Source organism: Choloepus didactylus, chromosome 13 (genome assembly GCF_015220235.1).
Source record: "Choloepus didactylus isolate mChoDid1 chromosome 13, mChoDid1.pri, whole genome shotgun sequence".
In the NCBI taxonomy this organism is placed as follows: Eukaryota; Metazoa; Chordata; class Mammalia; order Pilosa; family Megalonychidae; genus Choloepus; species Choloepus didactylus.
Window position 1 is genome coordinate 90,121,873 of NC_051319.1, and position 26,100 is coordinate 90,147,972.

The 26,100-nt window shown below is 44.8% G+C and overlaps 1 protein-coding gene across 2 annotated transcripts in view; it reads left to right on the plus strand.

Annotated features, from left to right (window-relative positions):
• Positions 1 to 26,100, plus strand: part of SH3RF2 (SH3 domain containing ring finger 2) — a 138,422-nt gene that overhangs the window by 99,634 nt on the left and 12,688 nt on the right. The window contains exons 6-10 of one of the 2 annotated variants that reach the window (XM_037801742.1): positions 6,557 to 6,648; positions 8,660 to 8,830; positions 15,230 to 15,399; positions 18,354 to 18,709; positions 20,778 to 21,086. In XM_037801742.1, the coding sequence (XP_037657670.1) occupies positions 6,557 to 6,648; positions 8,660 to 8,830; positions 15,230 to 15,399; positions 18,354 to 18,709; positions 20,778 to 21,053 (1,065 nt within the window). In that variant the 3' untranslated portion in view covers positions 21,054 to 21,086. Of the gene's footprint in view, positions 1 to 6,556; positions 6,649 to 8,659; positions 8,831 to 15,229; positions 15,400 to 18,353; positions 18,710 to 20,777; positions 22,086 to 26,100 lie in introns of those variants that run through there. The other variant, XM_037801743.1, reaches the window with a different exon arrangement.

Below are 26,100 nucleotides of genomic sequence, written 5' to 3' on the forward strand. Positions count from 1 at the left end.
TAAATGAGGGTTTTCTTGCTCCAGATCATAATCATAACCACTTACATGTAGTGCTTTAGCTCATAAAGGACTTCCATATGCATTAGCTCATTTAATCCTTGCAAGAAGCCCCTGAGGTAGGTACCATTTATAGCCCCATTTTATAGATGAGGCACTTAGACCCAGAGAGGTGAAAGGGGCATCATCCCAGAGATGGAAAAGGGTGAAGTCCAGGTTTGACCCAGGTTCAGATAAGGCTCATACATTGCAATTGCTTGATCCAAAGCCTATGCTCTGCCTGCCAGAGCACACCACCCCACAGTGCTCAACGCCCAGGGCTCTCAACTCCTTCATTCTGTAAAAATGATGAGCATGACGTCTACCACAAAAGCTTGCTGCAGGATTAAAAGTGATAGCATATGGAGAATGCTTAGCCTATGCCTGGTTCCAAAGTGAGCAGTGAATAAATGAGGATGGGGGGTGGGGCACCTTTCCTAGCAATGGAACTGAAATAATAAATCAGACACAAAGTTTAATTCACAGACACTAACCTCCACTTTGGCTGACAGCCGATAGACTCTGGTTGACATGGGGAACAAGTTTTTTGTTTTTTGTTTTGCTTTTTATTAAGAAAATTTAAAACATATACAAAATTACACAAAATAGTAGTAAATCCCATGTACCCATCATCCAGCTTCAACAATTACCAAATCATGGCCAATCTTATTTCATCTGTTCCTTTACTCGCTACCACCCTCCACATATTATTTAGAAAATGAATCCCAGGCAGCCTATCATTTCATCTGTAAATATTTCCATGCCTATCTCTAAAAGATAAAGCCTCTTTAAAAAAAAATACCATCATCACTTTTGTTAAAAAGACAATTCTTTAATGTTATTAACTATGTGTTTAAATGTCCAATTATAGCATAAATTTCATAATTTTTATGGTTTTATTATTAAATCAGGGTTCAAATAAGACTCGTACATTGCAATTGCTTAACCTATCTCTTAAGTCTCTTTTAATCTAGAGAGGGGACTGGGTTTTTAACGTTGTAAAGTCAGATTGTCAACTCCAGATTATCGCTAGCAGTGGGATGCAATTATACCTCCATACTACCAAATATCCTTAACTATCTGTCCTAAATACAGCCCTATTCCCATCCCTGAATGAACACTGTGTGTTCCAGGCCCTTGTTGGCCCCTGGGAATGCCGAGAGGAAGGAGTGCTCCCTGGTTCTGGAGTAGCTCACACCCTGTTGGGATGACCGTCTCCCCACGCTCATCACATTCTCAAAGGGCAAGAGCCAGGAAGGGAATAGCTGAGTGCAGCAACATCGATAGGGAAGGGGAGCTGGGGGAGCTTTCCTCTAAAAGAGAGGAGTAGGATTGCCACCGACATCGTCGCCAACCCCCGCCTCATCCTTGGGTCCAGTGCTCAGTCCGAAACCTTGCAGGGCTGTTGCCTAAAAAGTGCTCCACCCACTCCATCCCCACCCTACGCTGCAGCTAATCTCCTTACAGATCACAATAAGTAATATTTCTTGAGCATCTGCCCTGTACTAAATATTTTACCTGGTTTATTTCACGTTCGTGACAATTCTATGAGGAAAATACCATTATTGCCCCCATCTTACAGATAAGGCAACAGAGGATCCTGAAGGATTAGATGATTTGCCCAAGATCTCAGTCCTGGTGAACGCTGAAGCCATGACTGAGTCATAAGCTAGACCTCCTCTCCAGACTCCCTAGAGACAGCTGTATTCACCACACTTGTGTGGCCCACAGTAACTCCATCCCAGGCTCCATGCCCCCTTCCGTCCTCATCTAACACCTCATTTAATGAGTGAAGACCTGGGAACGCCCAGAGGTTACACAGCTGTGGATTCTTCTGTTACTGATAAAGATTTCTTTTAAATGAGTCATTTCCTTCAAAAAGGAGGAAAAACTGTCTTTAGATGTTAGCAGGAACACCACCTCACCCACCCGTACACCTGTACACTTACTCCCTGATCCTGCTCTGGTCTCCAAATCCCATGCCTGGATGCACAAGTTGCTGGAGGATCTAGCATCCAGCCTCACAATCCCCTGGGAGACAGGGATCTTGAGTCACAACCAACCATGGGGAACCACCCGCCAGGCCCACCCCCCTAGGAAGGCCAGCCTCCGCCTCCCACCCTGTAGCAGGAACAGACTTGCCTCTTCAGAAGTTGGCTATCCATTGGTTGCTTTCAGTAACTTGGTGGGGCCTTCATTTCTGTCTTGTTGTGTCTGTCCTTCCCTGCCAGTTTCTCTTTTCTCTGCCTTTATCTATCTTTCTCTCTTTTCTTATCTCTCCAATCTCTTTTCTTCCCTTCTTTACTTATTGAGTCTCTGTCTGATCCATAGATTCCCACTCTAGGTTTCTCTTCTATTCCGGGGCCCCTACCAGGAGAGCCACAAGCTGGTTGCCCCACTATTCAACTGAGCCATCCCCATCCCCTCCCCTGACCAATTCCAGAGCTGGAGCTGGGTCAAGCTAAGGCCACTGGGGTATACCCTGCCAACTCGATAACATTTCCATATTTGTTGTGGGGTTAAAACAGTTTTATGGAGGTATAACTGCATACAATAAAATTCATCCATTTCAAGTTACAGTTCAGTAGCTTTTGGCAAATATATATAGGTGTGCAATTGCCAACACAATCAAGATATAGAACATTTTCAGTACCATGAAAGGTTCTTTGTACACCTTCACAATTATTACACCAGTTCCTGGCAACCCTAATCTCTTTTCTGTTACTATAGTTTTGTCTGTTTTCAGAGTTTTATGTAACTGCCATCATGTAGTATGTGGTCTTTTGTGTGCTGCTTCTTTTACTTAGGCTGATGCAACCATGTTGTTGCATGTTTTGATGAGTAGTAATACACTGCGTGGTTATACACAGTTTGTTTATTCATTCACCAGTGGATCAGCATTTTTCACTGGCATTTGGGGTTTTTTCCGTTTGGGGGCTAACTGAATACGGTGACTATGAACATTCATGTACAAGTCCTTCTGTGGACATGTTTTCATTTCTCTTAGGTAAATACTTGTGAGTGGGGGTGCTCAGTAGTAAAGTGAGTTTATTTAATTTTATAAGAAATGAACAACCATTTTTCAATGTGGTTGTGCCATTTTATATTCTCACCAGCAGTATATGAGAGTTCTAGTTGCTTCACATCCTCATCAACACTTATAATTTTAGCTATTCTGTTAGGTGTGTGATGGTATCTCAGGGTGGCTTTAATTTGCATTTCCCTGATAACTGGTGACATGGAGCATCTTTTCATGTGCTTCTTGGCCACTCAGTATATTTTCATGCAGTGTCTTTTGCCCATTTTGTATTGGGTTGTTTGTCTTCTTCTTAATAGGTTGAAAGGGTTTCTCCAGTCTTTTTCATCTCCTTTTTTCCTTCCTCCCCCTACTCTTCTGGATCTATCTGTTTCTCCCATTCTGCCTCTGTCCCAGTTTTGCTCTATGCCCCCCCTCTCTGCGTCTCCCACTATCTCCCCCTCTCCCTTCTTCTCCTTTGTCCCCTTTCTTTTCCTCCACCTCCTCCTCGACTTGTAGCCTCCCTTCATTCCACCTCTGGGACACCTCAAAACCCGAGAATCTTGCCTCCTTTCCTATTCCATGTTATAAATAACTCCATTAGCAGCCCACAAATTTTAGCTCTGGCCAGGTGCAATGTCCCCAAAAGAGGAAAAGACACTTCCCCAGATGAAAGTCCAGAGAAGTAACAAAACAGAGCCTACTATGAGTGGGGGTTGGTTTTGCTTTCTGGCAACTTCCTCTTCCTTAACTGATTAATGGTGTTTATGGATTGAAGGAGTTTTGTTTCATTTTGTTTTGTTTTTACTTAAATCTAACATATGAAAGTCATGAATGTTAAGTTCATCCTGCTTAATCAGTGGTGCAATAGTCTCCGCAAACATAAGATTAATTGTCTGCATAATAAGGCTCTCCCTTGGCATCTCTACCAAGCCCAGCAGGAATTTATCCTGCCCAGTCAGAGGGAAGGAGCAGCCTAGCCCAAAGCCAGCTCTGTTCATCCCTATTTGAGGGAACTGGTATGACAATATTTTATTGAAAAGCTCAGAATACTTACATGCAGTACGAGAGTACCCTGGAGAGGGGCTCATGGAATGGTTTATGATTTTTCTTTCTTTTTTTAACAGCTTTATTGAGATATAATTCATATACCATACAGTTCATCCATTTGAAGTGTACAACTCAATCATTTTTAGTATAGTCACAGACATGTGCAACCATCACCACAGTCAATTTTAGAACATTTTCATCACCTCAGAAATAATTGTTAAATGAATATGAGTTTTTGTTTAGGATAATGAAAATAGTCTGGAAATCATGGTGAGAGTCACACAGTATTGTCAATGTACTTAATGTCAAAAAATTTTTTCACTTAAAATGTTTAGAATAGTTTTCATGTTATTTTATTTTACCACAATTGAAATAAATAAATTATTTTGAAAATAAATAAATAAGCTCCAGACTCTGGTTATCAGCTCCTTATCCCTCTGTTTCCTCCCCAGGCCTAAGCAACCACTACTCTACTTTCTGTCTCTACAGATTTGCCATTTGCCTATACTGGACATTATAGATAAATAAAATCATATAATATGGGTTTTTGCAAATGGATTCTTTCATTTAGCATATCCTTTTCAAGGTTCATCCATGTTCTAGCATGTTTAATACTTTATTCCTTTTTATAGTTGAATAATATTTCACTGTATAGACACAATTACATTTGTTTATCCGTTCACTGGTTGATGGACAAGTGAGTTATTTCTGTCTTTGGCTATTATGAATAATGCCGCTATAAACATTCGTGTACAAGTTTTTCTGAGGACGTATGTTTTCACTGGGCATGTACCTAAGAATGGAATTGCTGGGTATATGGTAACTCTATGATTAATCATTTGAGGAATTGCCAGACTCTTTTCCAAAGCGGCTGCACCATTTTAAATTTCCACCAGCGGGATATGAGGCTTCCAATTTCTCCACATCCTTGCCAACACTTGCTATTATCTAAATGGAATGGTTTTCTGATCCTATAACTGTATTCTCCAAAATGTCACTCATATATACACGACCACACATTCATTTACGTAATCCCTGCATAAATGCACACACAAAACTACAGAGTTGTGTACACCTGCGCAACCTGTAGAACTCACATACATACACCGAGAATCCCCTATAGACATATACAATCACATATACAGTCATACATCCATAAATAACACACCACAGATATGTTGGGTTATACATACATAAATAACCCAATCCACAGACCTACACTGCACACAATACCAGAGAAACATGCCCTCAATAATACAATCACATCTGAACAAACACACAGATACAACTATTAGTTGTACCCACAAAAGCATAGTCATAAAAAGGCACCCATATGTAATTATAATCACTATGGGTGGATAACTGAGAACAGATTGAATGTCTTTACTCAAGATGGCTTGGAGATGGTTGTGGTTTCATTAGTCCTGGGTGTATAAGGCAGGAAGAACTTCTCCATCTAATCATTCATTCATTCACTTATTCTTTAACCTACAAGTATTTACTGAGCATGCAATAAATACAATAATGAACAAGATGGACAAGGTTCCAGTCCTCATAGAACTCACAGTCTGATAGGGGAAATGGTCACTAAATAAACAAGTAAACAGTCACAGCCTGTGACATGCGCCAAGAAGAAAATTAGTAGGGTAATATGTTAGATAACAAGCAAGGTCCCAGGATAGTAAGCAGGAAAGTAGGAAGCTTCCAGGAGCTTTTATCATTGTTCTTCCCTCTTTTAGCCTGGAAAAGGAAAAGGGATTCAGATTTGTTTTCCTTAGGACTTTGGATGAACTCCCCTGTGTGCACGTGTGTGTGAAAGTTTTGTGTGTGTGTAGAAATAGCAGCAGCAGTCAGTAAGAGTGTGGGCTCGGGAGCCACACTGCCTGGTTTTAAACGTTCTTCATTTCGTACTAGTGGGTGACCTTTCTTTCACTCTGTGTCTCAGTTTTTTCATCTGAAAATGGGGATAATAACATTACTTACCTCTGGTGGACTGTGGTAAGGACTAAATTGGTTTATACTTGTAAAGCACTTAAAATTGCCTAGCAAGTGTTAAGTTCTCAGTAGCTCTAGCTGTATCATCACTTTCCAGCAGTAGGTTTTCACAGAGGAAGGTGAATGCACTGGGACCTGGGTAGGGTGGGGCTAGGGGTGCAGAACAAGCAGCCTGGCAGTGTCTTGTTGATTGGGCAGGTCCTCATCCTCTGCAGTATCCGAGCCGTCTTTTGGAACACAGCCATGGCATGCCACCCTGGCAGGCCATAAACCAGTCCCTCCCCGCCCACTCTGCCGACAGCCATACCACAGAGAAGACGCAGGCTGGGTGGCACTGGGCATGGCCCTTGGTTTTCGGCTGAGTCAGATCTTTCTGCAGCAGCTCTGTTTGCTGTGGGCCTGCCTCATTGACCTCACTGGTTCTGCTTGGTTGTCTTTTCTGTGTGTGTGTCTGTGTAGGTCAGCACTTATCATCCCACACCTGCCTCCCCAGGACACTCCACAGCCATCGTCAGTCTGCCTGGCTCCCAGCAACACTTCTCAGCTAACATGTGAGTACAAAGCTCAATCCTCTGTTCCCATCCTGGCACAGAGGGGTTATCTTTGCCATCCCTCTGCCATCACGCATCACCACTCCCAAACCATCCCATCCAGACACAAAACAGCTCCCCTTCCTTTACAGCTTCCAAAAGAAATAATGGTGAAGAACACAAATTAGCAAACCACAGCATTGTAGCTCATTGTTGTACAAAAGTAGAAATAGACTGGAAGATTATATACCAAAACATCTCTTTGAGATTGGGTATTGAGCAACTTTTATTGTCTTCTTTTGGATTAGAAATGTTGATGAATAGAAATTGCTTTAGTAATCAGTGAAAAATAAATATAGCACTTTAGAAAAAAAAGAGGCTTGCAGATAAGAAGGATCCTCTAGCCTCTTTTGATAAAACATTTAGTGTCTCACAGTCTTTAGAGTCTGAAAGGGTGTCCTAACATCTAGCCTAAGGGCTATATGCTGGTGACCCCAGAATCTAGCAAGCCCAAGTGGGTCAGTTTGTTAATGCCATAGTCAGGCAGGTATTCTCACTTTTCGGTATTGTTTTCACCCCTGCCTGGCACATGGACGTCAACTGCCTGATTGCTGTGTGGACTTGGGAGTACATCTCTGGGCTCACCTGAAGATGATTTTGCCATTTCACAAACTGTTGCCCTCCATCCCACGTTGCAGCCAATATTCCATTATATGCCCCCAAACTAAAATTAGCCCCTGCCTCTTACTTGCCAATATCCACTCCCCTTCCTACATTTAAGCTAGGTCCTCTGGCCATTCCAGGGTGTCACACACGCCCTCATTCTTGGAAGAGGGAGTGGGCTAGGGAGGCTTCTATGCTGACTTCTTTTTTTTTTTGCCATTTTTTAAATTCTTTTTTTAATTCAATTTTATTGAGATATATTCACTTACCATACATACCACGCAGTCATACAAAGCGTACAATCAATTGTTCACAGTACCATTATATAATTGTGCATTCATCACCACAATTAATTTTTGAACATTTTCGTTACCACACACACAAAAATAATAAGAATAAAAATTAAAGTGAAAAAGAACAATTAAAGTAAAAAAGAACACTGGGTGCTTTTTTTTTTTTTTTTTTTTGCCCCTGTTTTTCTACTCATCCATCCATGCACTGGACAAAGGGGAGTGTGGTCCATATGGCTTTCCCAATCACATTGTCACCCCTCATAAGCTACATTTTTATACAATCGTCTTCAAGATTTAAGGGTTCTGGTTGTAGTTTGATAGTTTCAGGTATTTACTGCTAGCTATTCCAATTCATTAGAACCTAAAAAGGGTTGTCTATATTGTGCATAAGAGTGCCTTCCAGAGTGACCTCTCGGCTCCTTTTGGAATCTCTCTGCCACTGAAGCTTATTTCATTTCCTTTCACATCCCCCTTTTGGTCAAGAAGATGTTCTCCATCCCACAATGCCGGGTCCAGATTCCTCTCCGGGAGTCATATTCCACGTTGCCAGGGAGATTCGCTCCCCTGGGTGTCAGATCCCGTGTAAGGGGGAGGGCAGTGATTTCACCTGCCAAGTTGGCTTCTATGCTGACCTCTTATCTCTTTGAACGTGGCCAGCTGCAGCCATGACACTCCAAGCAGTGGTGAAAAGGTGTCCTAGCTACAACCATTACTTCTAGGTTGGAAACCTGGCTCTGTCACTAATTCCTGGCAGCCAAACCCTTTCTCTGTTCTAGGCCTGTTTCCTTGTTGTTAGAATGCCAATGTTGGCCTCAGTTACTGGTCTTCACCAGTGTGGCACCCATGGAGAAGGGAGAGCAAGAGGGTAGGAATCTGAGCCCCTCCACTGCTATTTCAACCAGGTTGTGCCACTTTTACCTACTTTACATATTGAGGTTTCCATTTTTAAATGGTTCTTATTGCTAACAGTAGCTGTTGGTCTCTGAGGTTCTGTCTCCCTTCACCATTCATTGGCTCTGTGCCTTCCACCAAGCAAGCTCACCTTCTTCCTCACCAGGCTTCCTGTGTCTCCCCAGGTTTGTAGCCCTGCACTCCTACTCAGCCCATGGGCCCGATGAGCTGGACCTGCAGAAGGGAGAAGGCATCAAGGTCCTGGGGAAGTACCAGGACGGCTGGCTCAGGGGTGTCTCGTTGGTCACTGGGCGAGTCGGCATTTTCCCAAACAGCTATGTCATCCCCATTCTCAGGTGCGTCTCCTCCATTGTCATACATAGAGGGTCGAGTCATTCTAGGCCAGGGACCTTCTGTGAGGAGAACTGATGAAGGATTCAGTGCTCTTTCAGAATGTGGGCCAGAAAACAGCTTTTTCTCCAGTAACTGCTAGTACTTCACTTTAAAAAAAGAAAAAGAGCAAAAAATGGTTTTCTTGTTTATAGCTCTTAACAGTTTACAAGCATTTTCACATCATTGAACTCACTGGCTATGCCCAAGAATCCTGTAAGGTAGATTTTATTTTGCAAATAAGGAAACTACCCAAAAACTAAATGTCAGATTTTCTACTGCACAGAGCCCAGAAATCCTGTTTTGCAGCCTCCACTCTCTCCCTCCGTCTAGTGGCATAATGGGAAAATGTGATGGCCAGATGACCTCCCCACAGCACCTGGGGAAACTTCTCAGGATGCTAAGCCATTAGGTAGAATTTCCATGGATTCAGATCCACTTCTTCTCCATCCATGTCCCAGATTAAATCCCTGATACACTGCCGGTCTTCTTCCCAGCTGTTTTTCATAACCTTTTTTGTCCTGTGGCATACCTATTCGTTTCATTGGCCCACATTTTCTCCAGCCTTCTGAAAGCATGATCACCAACGCTCACAGACTCCCAAAACTATCTACCACACCTCCTATCACCCCCACAATCCCCCCAGTTAAAGTCTGTCTCCAGGCAGTGAGACCATCACCACATATCAAATGGAGTCTTTATGACATACAAGAGAGTCATAAGTCCCAGGAAAGTGACAGTCCCATTGTGCTCCAAGGGCCAGACCTGGAGTCATCTGCCCAGTTGGGGGACCTTCATTTAGGCGGGCACTGTGTCCGGAGGAAGGCGGCCAGGATGGTGAGGAGACAGCAAACTCCATCATGGGAGAAACCAATGAAGAAACTGTAGAAGACAAGGGTCAGAGGGATCGTAATGGGCTGTGTAGACCAGGAAGGAAGCTCCTTGAGGGGATAGGACGTAGACCAGTGAATACAACTTAGAGAGAGGTTTTTGGCTCAATAAACAGCTGCATTTTCTAACCCAAAGATTTGCCCAACCAAGGTGCCTTGTGGGGTGGCAGACCCCCTTTCTGGGAAGAATACAGGCGGAGTCTGGATCTGGGGTTGTATAAAGAGATTTCTTCACGTGGCAGAAAGTTGGGATAGAAGATCAGTGGAAGGTTCTTAGAATTTGGTATAAAGTTGCAATATCTTCAAAGACAAACTAAGGGTGTCTATAACTGATGCTTTAATTCATTCATTTATTCAACAAATATTTATTGAGCACTAACTATGTGTCAGGCATCTTTCTAGGCACTAGAGAAACACCAATGAACAAAACACACAAAAATCCCTGCCACAAGAACCTACATTCTGGTGGTAGAGACAGACAATACACAGGATGTATAAGGGAAAACATAATGTAGGAAAGGGGGACAGAATGTGAATGGAATGGTTTAAATTTTAGACAAGTCAGTCAGGGATGGACTTACTGAGAAGTAAGAAGGTGAAATGAAGGAAATGAGAATGCAAGCCATGTGGATATCTGGGAGAAGAGTGTTCCAAGCCAAAGGAACAGCGAGTGCAAAGGCCCCGAGGTAGCAGCAAGCCTGTCATGAAGGCCAGTAGGACTGCAATGGAGCGAGTGAGTGGGGGGTTAGTAGGAGATATGGTCAGAATGTTAACAGGGCCAAATCATATAGAATTTTCTAGGTCATAATGAGGAATTTGGATTTAACTCTATCTTTGGGTTTTGAGCAGAAGTGATATGTTCTAACTTATGTTTTAACCAGAATCACTCTAGTTGTTGGATTGAGAAGAAACTGTAGAGAGGGAAATGGTGGAAGCAGAGAGACCTGTTGTAAGAGGTTATTGTACTAATTCAAGGGAGAGATGATGGTGATTTGAACCAGGGTGGTAGCGTGGAGGCAGGGAGAAGTGGGTGGATTCTAGATATCCTCTGAAGGTAAAGCCAACAGGGTTTTCTGACAGATCAAATATTAGGTGTGAAAGAATAGAGGAATTACGGCGAGTTCAAGATTTTTGCCCTGAGTAGCTAGAAGATGGAGTTGCCTCTTATTAAGATGGAGATGGTGAGACTAAAAGAGGAGCAGGTTATGAGTTGGGGAAAATCAAAAGCTTAGATTGGAGCAGGGTCAGTCTGAGATGCCTATTAGTAATCCAAGTAAAGATGTCGGTAAGTGGTTGAGTGTACAAGTCTGGCATCTCGGAGAGAGGTCCAGGCTTGAGATAATACATAAATTCCTAAGACTAGATGAGTTCATGATGGTCGAGAGAATGACAGTGGGCCAGGATTTAAACTTCTTCAAGAAACAAGGGGAGAAACCCAGAATGTAAATGATGACTGCAACAAGGTGGGGTGGTATGTGGTATTCTGACGATATATAAGAATCTAAACTGGGAAATATTGAGGAGGTGGGAGAATGGTCTAGAAGTGACAATGAGGAGCAAGAGAGACGCCTACCCTAACTTATGGACAGTTTCTTCTGTGGGAGATAACATGAATTCCCTAGGGCCCATGCCTACTGCTAGAGCATTTGTTTATGCATCAGGACTTGGCCCAAAATCCTGGTTATGCTATCAAAGAACCATTAGAATGAGTGACCATATAGTTTGTCACCCAAACTAGGACACTTTTGAGATAAAAGTGGGGCACAAACTGAGACTATCCTGGGAAAACCAGGACATATGGTCACCCTAACTAGAATGCATGTAGGATTCCATTCTAGTGTACTCCAAGGCTCCAGCATCCCTTTCTCGTCTTCTTGACTTTCCTCCTCGGTAGATCTATTGTGTTCTTGGGCAAAAATTGAGCATTTACGCTCACTCCCACCAAGATGGCTGTATGTCAGACGATGGGTGGAGTTTCAGCACATAGATTACCAGTGAGTCTGCCTTCCCTCCCAGTTCATAGAAATCTAAACATATGCATATATTGAGGTGCTACTAAACATTAACAGCATATATTCTTCTGGGAGTTATTAGGTGACAGAGGTTCAATGCTTTTCCAGTGTTGGCTTTCTGTAGCGGTATGTCTGATGCAAAGAAAACCCCAATTCCATTAATCTTGGACATGGGTGACATGCCCAGTTTTTCTATCTGGGTATGGCTAACCCTTGTTCTTGACCATCCTTTCCATTGTGAGAAGTTTAGTTCCTCCCACTTTGCAGGGCTGAATAATGCTGTCCTTTGTCAGCTGAACTTCTACTACTATTAGCAGGTTATGTGCTTACAGTGAGTGGGTTGGACTAAATGTTCAAGGCCCCTGTCTGCTCTTTGATTCTGTGTGTATGTGAGGTTTTCTCCCCCAGGCTTTGTTATCTGTTTTCAGTGATGGGCCTGCACTGCCATCCAGCCCCCTTGGTGTATAATGCAGCCTTTTATAAAACAGCCACAGCTCGAGGGCTTGAGGTGCCCCCTCAGCATTTGAACTTTCGGTCTTATTAACATCCTCTAATGAACTGAACCAGCCAGAGTTTGGAGATTGGCTATAGACCAGAGTGGACCAAAATGCTTGGGTTTAGACTTGAGCTAAGGTTCAAATGAGCCTTTTAACTGTTAAGAGAGGAAAAGGCTGTGCTACTCAGTGTTCCAGCTCTCCATGCTGGATGATGACACCAAACTGCCCAACTTTTGTTGACCACAACTAAATCTCTGCCACCACGACACCTTTTCTAGTATCTTGTAGACATCCATTGGCTCATATATAGAACATTTGTCCGATTTTCCTCTGCCCAGCATCTAATTCCCCTTTCTAACAGAACCAACATCACTTTTGGAGTGCCTCCAGTATGTATAGTCTTGGTAAGGGGTGGAAGTTTCCTTCCTTTTCAGAAGCTAAAGGAACCAAATCCTCCTCCTCCTCAACCCATCAGTATAGCTAAGGGACAGCCAATCTGACACTCTCTCTCTCAGGACTTTGACACTTGAAAAGGGCAGGAAAGAATGTGGGCAAAGTTGAAGGCCATTCATGGTGAAAGCACAGGCAGCAGCATCTGGTCAAACTCTTCCTGACAGCAGGCTCCTGCTGCCGAGCTCTCGGGAGCTTCCTTGGATCCTATTTCCAAGCCCTTTCCTCCACCTCCTTCCCTCCCAATAAATTCCCTTCTTCCCACCTATTCAGGACAGTCTCTCTTTCTTACAACCAAGAATCCTCACTGACATACGTCCACCTGGAAGACAAAAGGCATGAGTGGGCCACCACTTGTTTGCCTTTAACTCTCTAAACAGAGCGACATAAAGCCTGCCAAGGTCTAAGCTTTCTCCTTCCCAGGAAGGACGCTGCTGGCATTGGTGAGCCCAGCAGAGCTGCTGTTTGTAATTCCCCTTTCAAATATTGGGCAAGTTCTTAAGGGCCTATATCACAGAAGGAGAACGAGAACTGGGCCCTGTACACTCAAAGCAGACATATTGGAGCAAAGAAGAAGCAATATCCACTTCCCCATTTAAGCACAGAATGTCTTTCAGTCTCCCCATCTGGAAAACAAGGATTTTAATGTCTGGGGTGGCATGGGGCTCATTAATATATCTTTTAGAGAAGTGCCTTGAAGAAAGTGCTAGGTAGGTGCTGAGCTTTGTGCCAAAGGACATAGAGGAACTCGGTGTTGGGACTTGGGATTTAGGAGTTCCTGGAATCTGGCCCAGTGCTGGGCTCAGAAAAATGAGGTCACACCTCAGTCTGTGAACAGTCATTCAAAGAAGGTGGAATAAGGCTGGCTTGGGCCTAATTATCTGTATTCTGTCCTTGCTGCTGCTAGGAACAATTTTGGAACCTGTCTTTCTTGTCGCTAATCCATTTTGCAACATCCAACACCTTGAGGCCTCTGTTCAAAAGTCAGGCAGATGTTGCACTCTACCTTGCAAGCTTCTCTCCACCTCCCAGCACGCATCTCCTGAAGGTAGCCTGAGCTCTTGTCGGGTGGACAGCCCCACCCCTCTTCTCTGACAGCATCCCTGTGGAGACCAGAGGCAAGTTGCTGCCTATGGATAAAGAACCCATTGCTGCAAGCATCAGGGCGTTTGTCTGCATAAACTTCTTGGGCAGAATTGGTCACAATTAAATGATGCCTTACCCATCTTCACTGGCGCATTATTAAACACATTCACTTTTTTAAGAGAGACAAAGGGAAGAAAGAAGAAGAAAGAGGAGGAGAATTAAGGGTAATTATCTAAAAGGGAGCCTGGAGCCATTGACAGGGATGAAAACCACAAGGGCATCTCTTGTTGAGGGTATTGGTGGAATTAGTTATTCCCAGGGAATTAGCAGAGGTTAAATAATCAGCAAAGCGACCAGATGATGGATGGACTGCTTGGTAGGAAATGTGATGTTGAGGTGGGATAGGTGAAAGGACAGGGAAGTTGTGTAAAATGACAGCCATTCCCCATGCAGTTCAGGGAGTTGGAGCCTGGAAACAATGGGCAAAGAATTGTTGTTTTAGAATGCTTTAAATAATTCTCTTGAAAACCACAATAAGTCTCTTAGAAATAGGGTCTTATGCAGGCATGCTTGGGTTCTACCAGATGGTTTGGCTCATTGATTTCAAGCAGGATGTATATCAGGTTTTCTCTCTACCAGGTGATGAATGCTGTAACTAGCCAGGAGGTGGTGGAAATCAGTGGTAAGAACCAGGGTATTGCAAAGGGCCAGCCTAGACTGGGTTCAAATCCCAGACACAACAGCTGCTTGGGCAAGTAACTGTATTTCTCCGTCTTTTTTGTTTTTGTCTATAAAATAGCAGTGCTGATAGTTCTGGCCTCAGAAGGCTGTTGTGAGGAACCAGTGAGACAATGTGAGCCAAACAGTTGGCCCACGCCTGGCATACAGTAAGTGCTCAATATGTTAGCCAAAATGACTGGCGTCAGTTAAATGGCAGCCATCAAACAAACATTTATTAATAGACAAGATGTACAGAACATAGAGGATACGGAGTTAGTCATAATATCTCTGCCTTCAGAGAGTTTGGGAATCTAGTTGAAAAGACACTGAATGAGTAAGAACTGGCCGCTACAAAGCACAACACACACAAGATGCTGCACTCTGAACTCCAGGGCTGAAGGGATGTGGAATGAGGCGTGGTCGGAGCTGGAGTGCAAGATGATGAAGTCCAAGTCTTCAAGTTCTATCAGGGCCTCAGAATGAGACACCCTCCCTCCCCACAGCTCACCCACAGCCCATCACGCGTGGGGAGCTGGGGCCTAGTTAACTGAGCCTTGTGGCCGCCAAAACGAGTCTACATGTGGGTAGGAGGAGGATGAGGAGCAGCCACATTTGGGATATGATTGGGAGCTTAGAGTTGTTTAAATAAGACTCTTGACTGAACATTTTCTTTCTCTATTTCTTCTCTTTTAAAATATTCCAACAACCAGAAAGACATCTAGTTTTCCAGGCAGCATTTCAGAAGGCGAACCCCAGCAAAGCCGTCCCTTCAAATCCGTCTTTGTGCCCACCGCCATCGTCAGCCCCGTGAGGAGCACGGCCAGCCCTGGGACTTTGAGGCAGGGCTCTCTTCGGAAAGGGCGAAGCAGCATGAGAAAGAGTAAGTGGTGGCAGAGAGGTAGGTGTCTAGAGCTAAGTGTTGGGAAGATCTGACCTCAGGGCAGACAAAGGTTGAGCTGTTTTATCAGACAGACTCCAGGCTGCTGCCCTTGGCCGCTTTACACAGGCATGTTGATTGACAGGGAGAAGGCAGTCCTGAGGAGCAGCATGGAATAGAACACAGCCAGCGGGTGTGCTGGCTCTTATCAGGACAGAACAGCCAAAGCACCTGCTGTCTCAGGGCTTCTCAAACTAAGCCCCAGGAAACCCCTCAGGGGTGCCAAAACAGGAACCGAGGGAAGGATTGGAATGGGGAGAAAAGGAAGGTTTGGGAACCAGTGTTCAGAGCCCCTGACTCCTGTTGTTATTTAAATAGTGCGTACACAGGGTTTACAAGGACTAAAAAAGGTTATATCTTATCAGTACAAAAACAACTCTCCCTCAAATCCTTAACCCCCATCCCAAGTTCTCTTCCATGCGTATCTGGATATATATCTTTTAATCACACTCACTGCACTCTTTTGTACCCGGCTTTTATTTTTACTTATATAACACCCACCTTACACACATAGCTATACATATAGGTCCTGCATTTTCAGACCCCTGCTTTTCTCTCTTAACATACGGAGCCTCTACGTAAGATTTCATTTTCAAGTGTTCTAAAAGTATCTGAAGCCCAGGGTTCTACAAAACATCGAGATACTATGTTCTAACACTTCTCTAGAAGAAGGGAATGAGCTGAGCAAAGTAAATACAATTTATTCTCTGTCCCCTGGCTAAAACTGGGCTCTGCAATCTTTCTTGCTATGTTAAAAAATGATTAAACAAGAAAATGTTAATACGACTCATGAGAGTAAAAGAGTAACATGTGAGACAATATGCCACGTGGGAAAATTCTCCAAGGAAAATAAATATCTTAGTTACACCTTTTCCCAGTGTTTTCATCTGATGACCACCAATCTTACACTCTTGCCTCAAGTCCTACCCAATCATGTCTACTTCCCTAACTCACTTTGATTTGAAATGTTCACACTCGGTCTAGACCACCTATGAATGCAAAGAATGGCATCTCACGGGCATTTGCTCGCACTTATTAAAAATATGCTCCCTCTCTGCCTTTGCATAAATCTTGATTGTCTTGGAGCTTGTCTGCTTGTGTTGAATGGGCATTTAGTAAGAAAGTATTAAACCTCTTGGAAATTAGGAGCCTACAACATCAATAAATATGGCAAACACCAATTTTCCATGCATCTGTGGGAGCCCACGGACATGTCCCCCAGTGCTGCTTGGACTCTCCCAAGCATCAGAGGCTTTCTCCTTCTCCCTTTTCCTAAGGCGAGGCTGGGCAAGCTATCAGTCTCCCCAGAGTGAAGAGAAATGGCAGGAGAATTGACCATGTGCACCTCACAGGGCTGCCAGTGGAAGAATAAATGTCTGGATTGAAAGGTCGGGCTTATGTAAATGGTGACCGGCTTGCTCGCAGCATCTGAGAACGCCGACTGTGTTTAGTGAGTGTTCTGCTTCTCATATTCACATCCGGCTTGATGAAGTGTCATAGTGAAGAACATGGCCTTGACTCAGGCTCTCTGTGCTCGACACAAATGACTTTGATCAAAGCACATGTCCACAGCATCACTAAGGACTAGCACCTCTGACCACAGCTCTGACTAAACCTCTCTAAATGCCACGATCCTTCTGGAAAAAGCCCCCCAGTGCTGCTCAGGGTGTCTCCCCATCTCTCCCCAGGGTGCAAGGACCTTCTGATTCCCCAGATAACCTGCAGGACTTATGCCTGAGTGGCAGTGAGGGGTGGGGGGAGGGGGGCTCCTTTTTTCCAAAGTATTTGAGGAGAAAGGATGGCTTCCTTTACAGAGGAAGGACCATCTCAGATTTAAAAAAAAATTTTAATAAACTATAAAAAAGAATAAGCTTAGGGAAGGGGCAAAGCCAAACTCCTGGACCTTACATCCTTCACCCCAAATTAATGAAAGCTAATAAATATGAAGGCTTATTATGTTCCAGGCACTATCCTAACACCATGCACACATCATAAAATGTAATCCTCCCAACAGCCTGTGAGCTAGGTCCTCTTTTCAATCTCCATTTCACAAATGAGGAAACTGGGGTGCAAGGAGGCCACAAGGTGACTGATTTGCTCAAGGCTCCCAGGCTGTAGTTCTGGTCCCTGAACCTGTGTTGGGAGGCTTAGCAAAGCTCATCCACACACAGTCCTTGCTCTGGGATAATCTTTCTAAATTGCTTCTGTCTGGTGTCACGTTTGTCTAACACACATACTGTCTCTTAATTCCAGTCACTCTTCTTCCCTCCAACCCCAGTCCCCGACCCCAAAAAAGCAATCCCACCCCCACATGCCTAAAGTTTCTGGTGGAATTTTCATCAGCAAGTAGCTGGAGTTCCCCTCTTCCTTCCTCTCCCCTCCTTTCCTCTCTCCCTCCCTGTCCTCCTCCTCAGCTGTCTCTCTCTTGTGTTTCTCAATTTTTGCTCTCTTTGTCTCTTTCTGTCTCTGTCTCGAGTCACCTCTTTTGGTCTGCATGCCTCGGGCGTTCACTTCTCACTATGAAGCTGTCAGTCTGTGTCTCTCTTCTTCACTCTCCATCTTAAAGGCCTGGAGGGAGAGAATGGAAGGTGGTGTGTGTGTGTGTGTGTGTGTGTGTGTGTGTGTGTGTGTGTGTGTGTGACAGAGAGAGAGAGGGCAAATGAAAGTAATGTATTTTCTGACACCCCCAACATTCAGCTAGCCAGTTATTTGCTGCCAGTATCAGCAAATAGCACTAAAAAAAGAATAAGGTCACCTCTGACAGACCCTGAGCAAATATGCCTGCAATCAAAGCACTTAACTATTCTGGGATATCAGGACACACTGCGTACCCAGCCCCTACCCACCCTGCCGTCGCCCTCCCGCCTTACTGATATCTCTGTCATGTAATTCCCTAGACGGATCCCTGCAGAGACCCATCCAGTCAGGGACCCCCACCATCGCGGTCAGCTCCCTCAGACGCAGCCCCACCATGGTCGTCCGGCCTCAGCAGTTCCAGCTCTACCAGCCTGGGGGTCCCTCCTCACCCTCCGCGGTGATAGTGGAGATGGGACCCAAGCCTGCTCCCACCAGGGAGCCTGCCCTCACGTGCATCAGCAGAGGCAGCGACTCCAGGGTCCACTCGGCGGCCAGTTCCCTCATCATGGAAGGCAAGGACGTCCCCGTCAAGAGTGAGCCTCCACCCAAACCGCCGGCATCTGCCCCACCATCGATCCTGGTGAAACCAGAAAACTCTAGAAACGGCACTGAAAAGGTGGGTGGACATGAAGGGGACCTCACCCTTTAGACCCCCAACTTTGCATTTACAAAATTCCCTGCCCGATGTCCCAGCTCCTGAGATTTTAGTGTTGGGGGGCAGAGAACCAAAATTGCAGCTTCAAAAGAATCCCTGCACGCAACCACCTCCCCATTCTCACACCACTCGTACCCCTCCCTAGGCATGTCACTGATTCTCCTTTGTGCTTCCCAAATATATTCGGGAGGAGATTAAATGAGATAAGATGTATAAAGTGCTTACATAAGGCTTGACACATAATTATTCATCATGTAAAAGGGGTAACTGAGACACAGGAGATTTTGAGTGACATATCAAGGTCACACTCTGAGTTACAGTGTCTCTTATAAATAACCATTATTGAGTTTGTGGCAGTGGTCAGATTGGTTAACTTCTTCCAGTTCAGGGCTTTTCCTACTAGAAGACATAAGACTTTTTGTAAAAAGCTTATGTTTCCAATAATATCCTCAAAACAGGAGCGATGGTGGGAAGGAAGAAGTGATATGAGCAAAATTAGATGATGCTCATCATTATTGTTTAGTTCATTGAACATCACCATCACCACCACCACCATCTCCTCCACCACCACAACCCCACCATCCCCTATTCTCCCCAACATAGAAGGAGGGTATGGTCTCCCCCTTTTTGTTAAGCTAGTGAGTGCTAACAACCTGGCAGGCTCTGTGCTGAGCACGTCCAATATCCCATCTCATTATAATACTGACAACAACCTTCAGAAGTAGATACTATTCTTATCCTCATTTTAAAATAAGGAAACAGAGGCTGAGGGAGTTAAAGTATATTATCCAAGGCCACAGAGCTAACACGCCTGAGTGGAATAGAATCCAGATCTGATAGAAAAACTCCCATTCTTAATGATAAGCTATAGGCTTGTAGGGCAGGGGATTTGGAAAAAATGTCAGTGTTGATTGATTTAAATAGTGGGAGTGAGTTCTTATTCTGAATTATAGCATTCAAATAATGCAAATTTTTCCAGGCCCCAGTTGCATATTGCATGAATCTATTAGATACAGCCCTCAAGCTGTAAGCATTTAGTAAGTGCCCAGGCCTCTGCTAGATATGGTGAGGGTCAAAAAATGTGAAGAAAAGTGGTCCATGTATCCTAAGAGACTTGGATTCTTATTGAGGGATACTAGGAAAGAATTTTATGGGAAAATAATCCTAAGCAGTACCAGAGAGTACTTTATTAAACCCTAAGTCAGGATTGGCCAAAGCCAACACCTATAGGTGAGGTGGAAACAAAGAGGGGGCAATGGGGCCTGGGACAAACTGGAGACCGGGTGTCCCATATAGAGGGAGACCTGCTATTCAGCTCCAGTCAGTTGTTCCAGAATGAGACATAGGCCCATCCAGTATTGCCAAATCTTTGATTTTTATAAGAGACATTGTGAAATCCTGATTTTTATGTGCAATCTTCCGATTTTTGTGTGATGGCTACTTAATCAAATACTCAAAACACTCTGCGGTCTAAATTCAGCCAACAGGTGTCCAGTTTGCAAACTCGGCTCTGATGACTTAGAAGGCCATTATGGAAAGCTTTAAATGGAGTTATCAGGAGCTGCCTCGAGGAGGAGGTGGGCTTGAGATAGGTCTTTCAGCTCCTGGAAGGGATCATTGCTTCTTGCCTCAGGCCCTTTACACAGGTGGTTGTCTATTCCTCTTCTGGATAATTCCTCATTGTTCTGCCATCTTCGGTTTAAATAGCTCTGCCTCTGGGAAGCCTTCCCTGACCACCCCACTCTCCAGCTATGTCAGACTCTCCATGTTCTCTTAGCATCTTAGACTTGCCCCATCACAGTACTTGTTAGATTTGTCCATTTGTTGGGGCTAGTTTGTTCTCTCTTAGATTCATAGCACCTACAGAGTGTGTTATGCATAGGAAACACTCATAGTAGACACTTCAGCTGAAGGAACACGTAAATGAAGCATCTCAGGTGGGGACAAGGGTAAAGAAGCACGAACCAAGGCTCAGGGGAAGTAACACGTGTTACCTCCACCTCATCCTCTGCTCTCCTTTCTCTTGCAGCAAGTCAAAACCGTGAGATTTCAGAATTACAGCCCTCCTCCCACCAAACATTACACCTCCCATCCCACCTCCGGAAAGCCTGAACGGCCAGCCACCCCCAAGGGGTCTCAGCCAGAAACAGCCCCCTTGGGCCCAGAGATGACCGTCCTGTTCGCCCACAGAAGTGGCTGCCATTCTGGACAGCAGACAGACCTCCAGAGAAAGTCAACTTTCGGCAAGGCCATGACCCCAGTGTCCACTCCCTCGGCCACGCAGACCGTGTTTCCCAGCAAATGAATCTTCAGGTGGCTTTTCCTAGACCCCAAAGAGGTGAATTGCATTTAAATACAGTCTGCCTCCACCGAGGGTGTTCTGCCATTCTTTAGGGACTGGAGCATGGGTCCTTATCCTGTCCATTTTACCTCCAGGAAAGAAGAGGTGGGAGTAGGGATTCCTGTCCTTGGTGGAGGATCAATTGAGTGACCTCCAAATACGATTCCATGTAGCAAGGCCCACTACTCAGGACAAGGAGTGGGAGACTGTCCTGCACACGTTGTTCCTCAGAATGGGGGGTGTAGCCTCTGGTCCCCTAGTTCTCTGTCGAGTTTCTATGGTGACCTAAAAGGGGCACAGTGCAGGGAATGTTGGCATTGCTTCTTCAATCTCAACAAGCATCCGAACAGCTTCTGCCATCTTTAGGGCTGTACATTAACTGCTAGTTCCCACCTTATCTTTTTCCCTCCAGGGTATAATAATCCTGGCTGCAAAGGGAGAATTTCTGGGAGGGTTGGTGAGATGCATACTGTGAGCATTCCAAGAACCCTCTAAAACCAACAGGATCAGGTCCCAAGTTTCCTCCAGAGAGGTCAGGGGGAAAAAAAAACTAACTACCAAAATACCAAAAGATTATCATATTTTATACTTCTCAATCTGTTTTTCTCACTTATAATCCTACACCCTAGATAAGCAGGAAGCATGCAACTGTGGATAGGGCCCTGAGTGGTATTATGGACAATTAATTCATCCTGGCGCTATAGTCTGACTTCTCCAAGAAAACACAGCATGATTAAAAACAGCTTTGCATAGAGTTTGAGCTTAGATAAATATTCTGTTTGTATTGCCATTTGCTTTCCTTTCCATGGTTTCTTCTTTCTCGTTTAGGGCAGACTGGCTGTTTCAGGTCTCAGGGTAAGGCAGCATGTTAACGAGGCTGTGAAAGTCCAAGGCTGGGGTGTGGACCTTCCAAGAGGAAAGCTGCTTTATCATAAAAGGGCCTGGACAAAAAGCCTGGAGAGGAAAAGGGGGAAGAAGGAAAGAGGGGAAAGAAAATAGGACAAAAAGTGGGAGGGGGGGTGGGGAAAAGAGTGAGAAAGATAAAGGACTGTGAAAAACTTTTGGGGCAGTGGGGGAGGGGGAATGGCCTTGACTTCCCTGACAGGTGGGCAAAGGAGGACAGAAACTGCAGTGGGGAAGGGGGCAAAACTGGGTGATCCCACTAGATGGGGCTGAAGTGGGCATGGCCAGCCAGGCAGAGTCTTGTAAGTAAACAGGGTGAGGGGGCAACTTGGCAGCCAAGGTAATATTGTAAGACAACCCATTAATTCTCATTAAACTTACCTGTTGTGATTTAACATTTATTGCATGCCCATCAACGTGGCACCTTAATGCATAAATGCCATTTGCTACAAAGGCTGGGTGCCATAAAAAAAAAAAAGGAAGAAAAGCAAGACTAATTAGGCCTTTCCCCTGGACACTTCTTGAAGACCCTGGGATTAAAAACATTTTTCTTTTACATATCTACCCACATACTTGGCAAACTGAATTGTCCAAAGACATTTCCAGACCTTAATAAAACAAAAACAAAACCATTATCCTGCCAAGGAATAGTACCCATGTGTCAGATCTGTGGGGCTGTCAGAGCCAACGTGGTAGCATGTCGTTATAGTACTTTTGTGTGTCTATTCCACAAAATCAGCATGCCCAACTCCGTGCCTCATTGAGCTGAATATAATAATCAAGATGGAGAAATGAAGTAAAGTTATAGGGACAGGGAGGTATTGTACAATTTGTCAAAATATGAGTACTTATGCTTCATTTTTTCCAAAAAAAAAAGCACTCTTTGTAAGTTTAGGAAGGAATTTGCAATCTACTCTATAGTGAGAATGGCAGATATATGACACGACCAGCTAACCAAATATTTATCCTGTGTCTCAAGAGCAGTGGATCCAGTTAACTTTAAACTGCCTTGGCTGATGTTGTAATGGAGATACAAACCTTACCTTCCAAATGAAAGGGGCTATTCTTCCCATTGTCTGCTGTGTCTCTAAGGTAACCTGTCTCAGGAATGTAAACAACCCAAAGGCTTGCCCCCTCCACTGCACCTAACCTCTTTCCCCATGCCCAGCATCAATCTCACTAACTTCCAAACCAAATCCCATCACTGTGGACTCTTAGGAGGGTCTGAAAGGGTTAAGCATGTTATTTCCAAGTAAGAATTGACCTCACTGGCACCTTCAAATCATTTGTTCAAACAACATGTATTGAATATTTACCATGTGCTTGAGCTCTGCAAAGAGGACTATAGATACATCCTCTCATTTAATTCCCACCAAAACCTTAAAAGGAGGGCATAAATTGTCCTCATGACAGAGCTGAGGAACCTGGGACTTACAGGTTAACCACAGATGGTAGCAGAGCAAAGATGCAGACACAAGCTCCCTGACTTCAGGAGGGAGGCAGCCTAGTGTACTGGGTACCAGTGCAGCCATTGGCTGCACAGTGACGGGGTTCAAATCCCTATATACCACTTTCCAGCCATGTGATGTTGGGCAAGTTACTTGACTTCTCTGAACCCATTTTCTCAAACAGGAGTGATAATAGTGCCAACCAAGTGACTTAAACAGTGCTAGAGCATAATCAACACCTAAGGATTGTTAGACTTGAATGTTTTTAAGGAAACAGACCATCAAAATTCCAGGTGAGAAATGCTAAAACAAGGGCATGCCTAGGGCTGTGCCTGATAAAAGGAGACAGACACAGCTTAGTTTTGGAGATCAGCAGGTGGTCTAAGCTGAGTCCCGAAAGACAAGAGTTAGATAAACAAAGGGGTGAGAGAAAAAAAATATATATATACCAGAAATGGATTGGCTTTTGTAAAGGGGATATTAGGTTACAAAGTTACAGTTCTGAGCCCATAGAAGTGTCCAGACTAAGGCATAAACAAGAGGATACCTTCACTGACGAACGGCCATTGGCATCCGGAAAACCTCTTAGCTGGGAAGGCACGAGGCTGGCATCTGCTGTTCCTTTGCTCCCGGGCTGTGCTTCAAAATGGCTTTCTCCAAATATCTCTGGGTTTTTCTTAGTTTAGCATCTCCAAGCACCTCTAAACATCAGCAAGCATCTCTTGGGGCATTCTGTCCTCTCTTAGCTTCTCCGGAGCAAATTCTGGGGTTCATCTCTTAGCAGCTCCACATGTCCTTCTGTCTGCATCTCCAAGCATTTCTAAGCATCAGCATGCATCTGGGTCGGCTACAACCATATCCCAGAGTGTTTTCATCTCTCTGCTTTCTGTGTGAGTTCCCTTTAAAGGACTCCAGTAAACTAATCAACACCTACCCTAAATGGACAGGGTCAAATCTCCATGGAAACATTCAATCAAGAGGTCACACCCTAATCAAAAAGATTAATCAGTCTGCCCCCACATGATTGCATTAAAGAATATGGCTTTTTCTGGGGGGCACAATATATACAAACTATCACAGGTGTTCCAAGCAGGGAGGAGGAAGGAGGAGCTTGGGCACTTGGGTTTAAATAACAGCAATTAAGCCAACTTCTCTTGTACTTGGACTTGGACTCTTGTAGTTGCTCCTTTGTGGAACATTCCAGGGATCCCAGGTAGAACCCTAGCATCTCAAGTCTGAAACCTAAAATTCCATCCTATAAGAGCTGTGTCCCCTCGGGTAAGACTTGGGTGATCCTCTGGGAAAGGCGCCCCTTTGCCCCAAGATCAGACCCTGCTACCTCAGTGCTAGGAAAGGAGCTGAGGGATTGAGGGAGGCAGCTGAGAGGTGAAGGAAATGAGTGTCCAGGTGGAGGAAATCTGGGAGGTAAGGGTCAGCCACATCATGTCCTTCCCATTGGCTGAGGACAGAATCTGAGGGCCGTGCTTGAGGAAATGGTCTCTTCCAGCAGGAGCAGCGTCAAGATGCTCACTAGGGGCTTATCTCCTTCCCTTCTCTTATGAGACAGCTCCACCTCCTCTACCCTTCACCAATCCCACAGGCAGGGCTTTGGAGCAGGAAGAGTGTCAAGCAGTGCCCCCACGTGTGATTTGGTGAACTGCAGGACCGACTTCACACATAACTCACTGACTTCCAACCGCTCTTGAACAATCGCCCACACCTGGCCTGCATTCCCGCATGGCTGCCAGTGGGGCTGGTCCAGGCTGCCTTGGTTAATGGGACGGAGCCTCTTCAATTGGCCACAGCACCCACAGGCCCACTGCACTCACTTTCATGACCTGCCCCTGAATTAGGCATTCCCAGTAGGAGACTGTTTGCTGGACTTCATCTCTCAAAGTCACCGTAAGCCACTCAAATGTTAGATCTGAAAGGCTCCTTAGGAATCAGCTGAGCCAAGGCACTGCATTCTCATGGGTATTGTGAGCCTCGTGAGCCCTAGAGAGTCTTATTCAGTAGTTCTGAGGTGAGGACTGAGCTGCTGTAGTTTCAGTCAAGCCTCCCAGGTGATTCTGATGCACAGAAACTCTGAGAATCTAGTCCACCACCCCCACCCTAGCATATCGTATAGCGGTGCTGACATTCAGCTCTGACATTCAGCAAGGAGTATGGCTACATGGGTTGTTAAAATATTAAATTATAATATTGTAAAAATATTAAAATATTGATGTAGGTCTGCACTGACAGGTGACTAGCAGATGCTCCAAGCTCCCCTTGCCTTGTCCCACCCCTGCACTCTGGCCCTTCTTCAGGTCTTCACCATTGCTCTACCATCCAGCATCTAAAGGGTTAAGGCCACACACAGCAAAGACCTTCAAAAATAAAGTCCTCCTTCATTCTGATTGGCCAGTGCCTATGCCGAACCAGACTCATTCAGAGGCAGACAGCACTGCTGTCACACCCAGTGCTCCTCCTTCCCTCCCATCCTGGACAGTGTCCAGCCTGTGACAATTACTTCCACCAGGCCCTTGGGAGGGACGGTAGTTCCATGCTTGCTAGTCTACATTTTTCAGCTAATACTTTCACAGACATAGGCAATGCCCTTTAGCTTCCCAGCTCCTCTGGCATCTGTTCGGGAGGTATGGGGAGTCATTAGTTTCCCT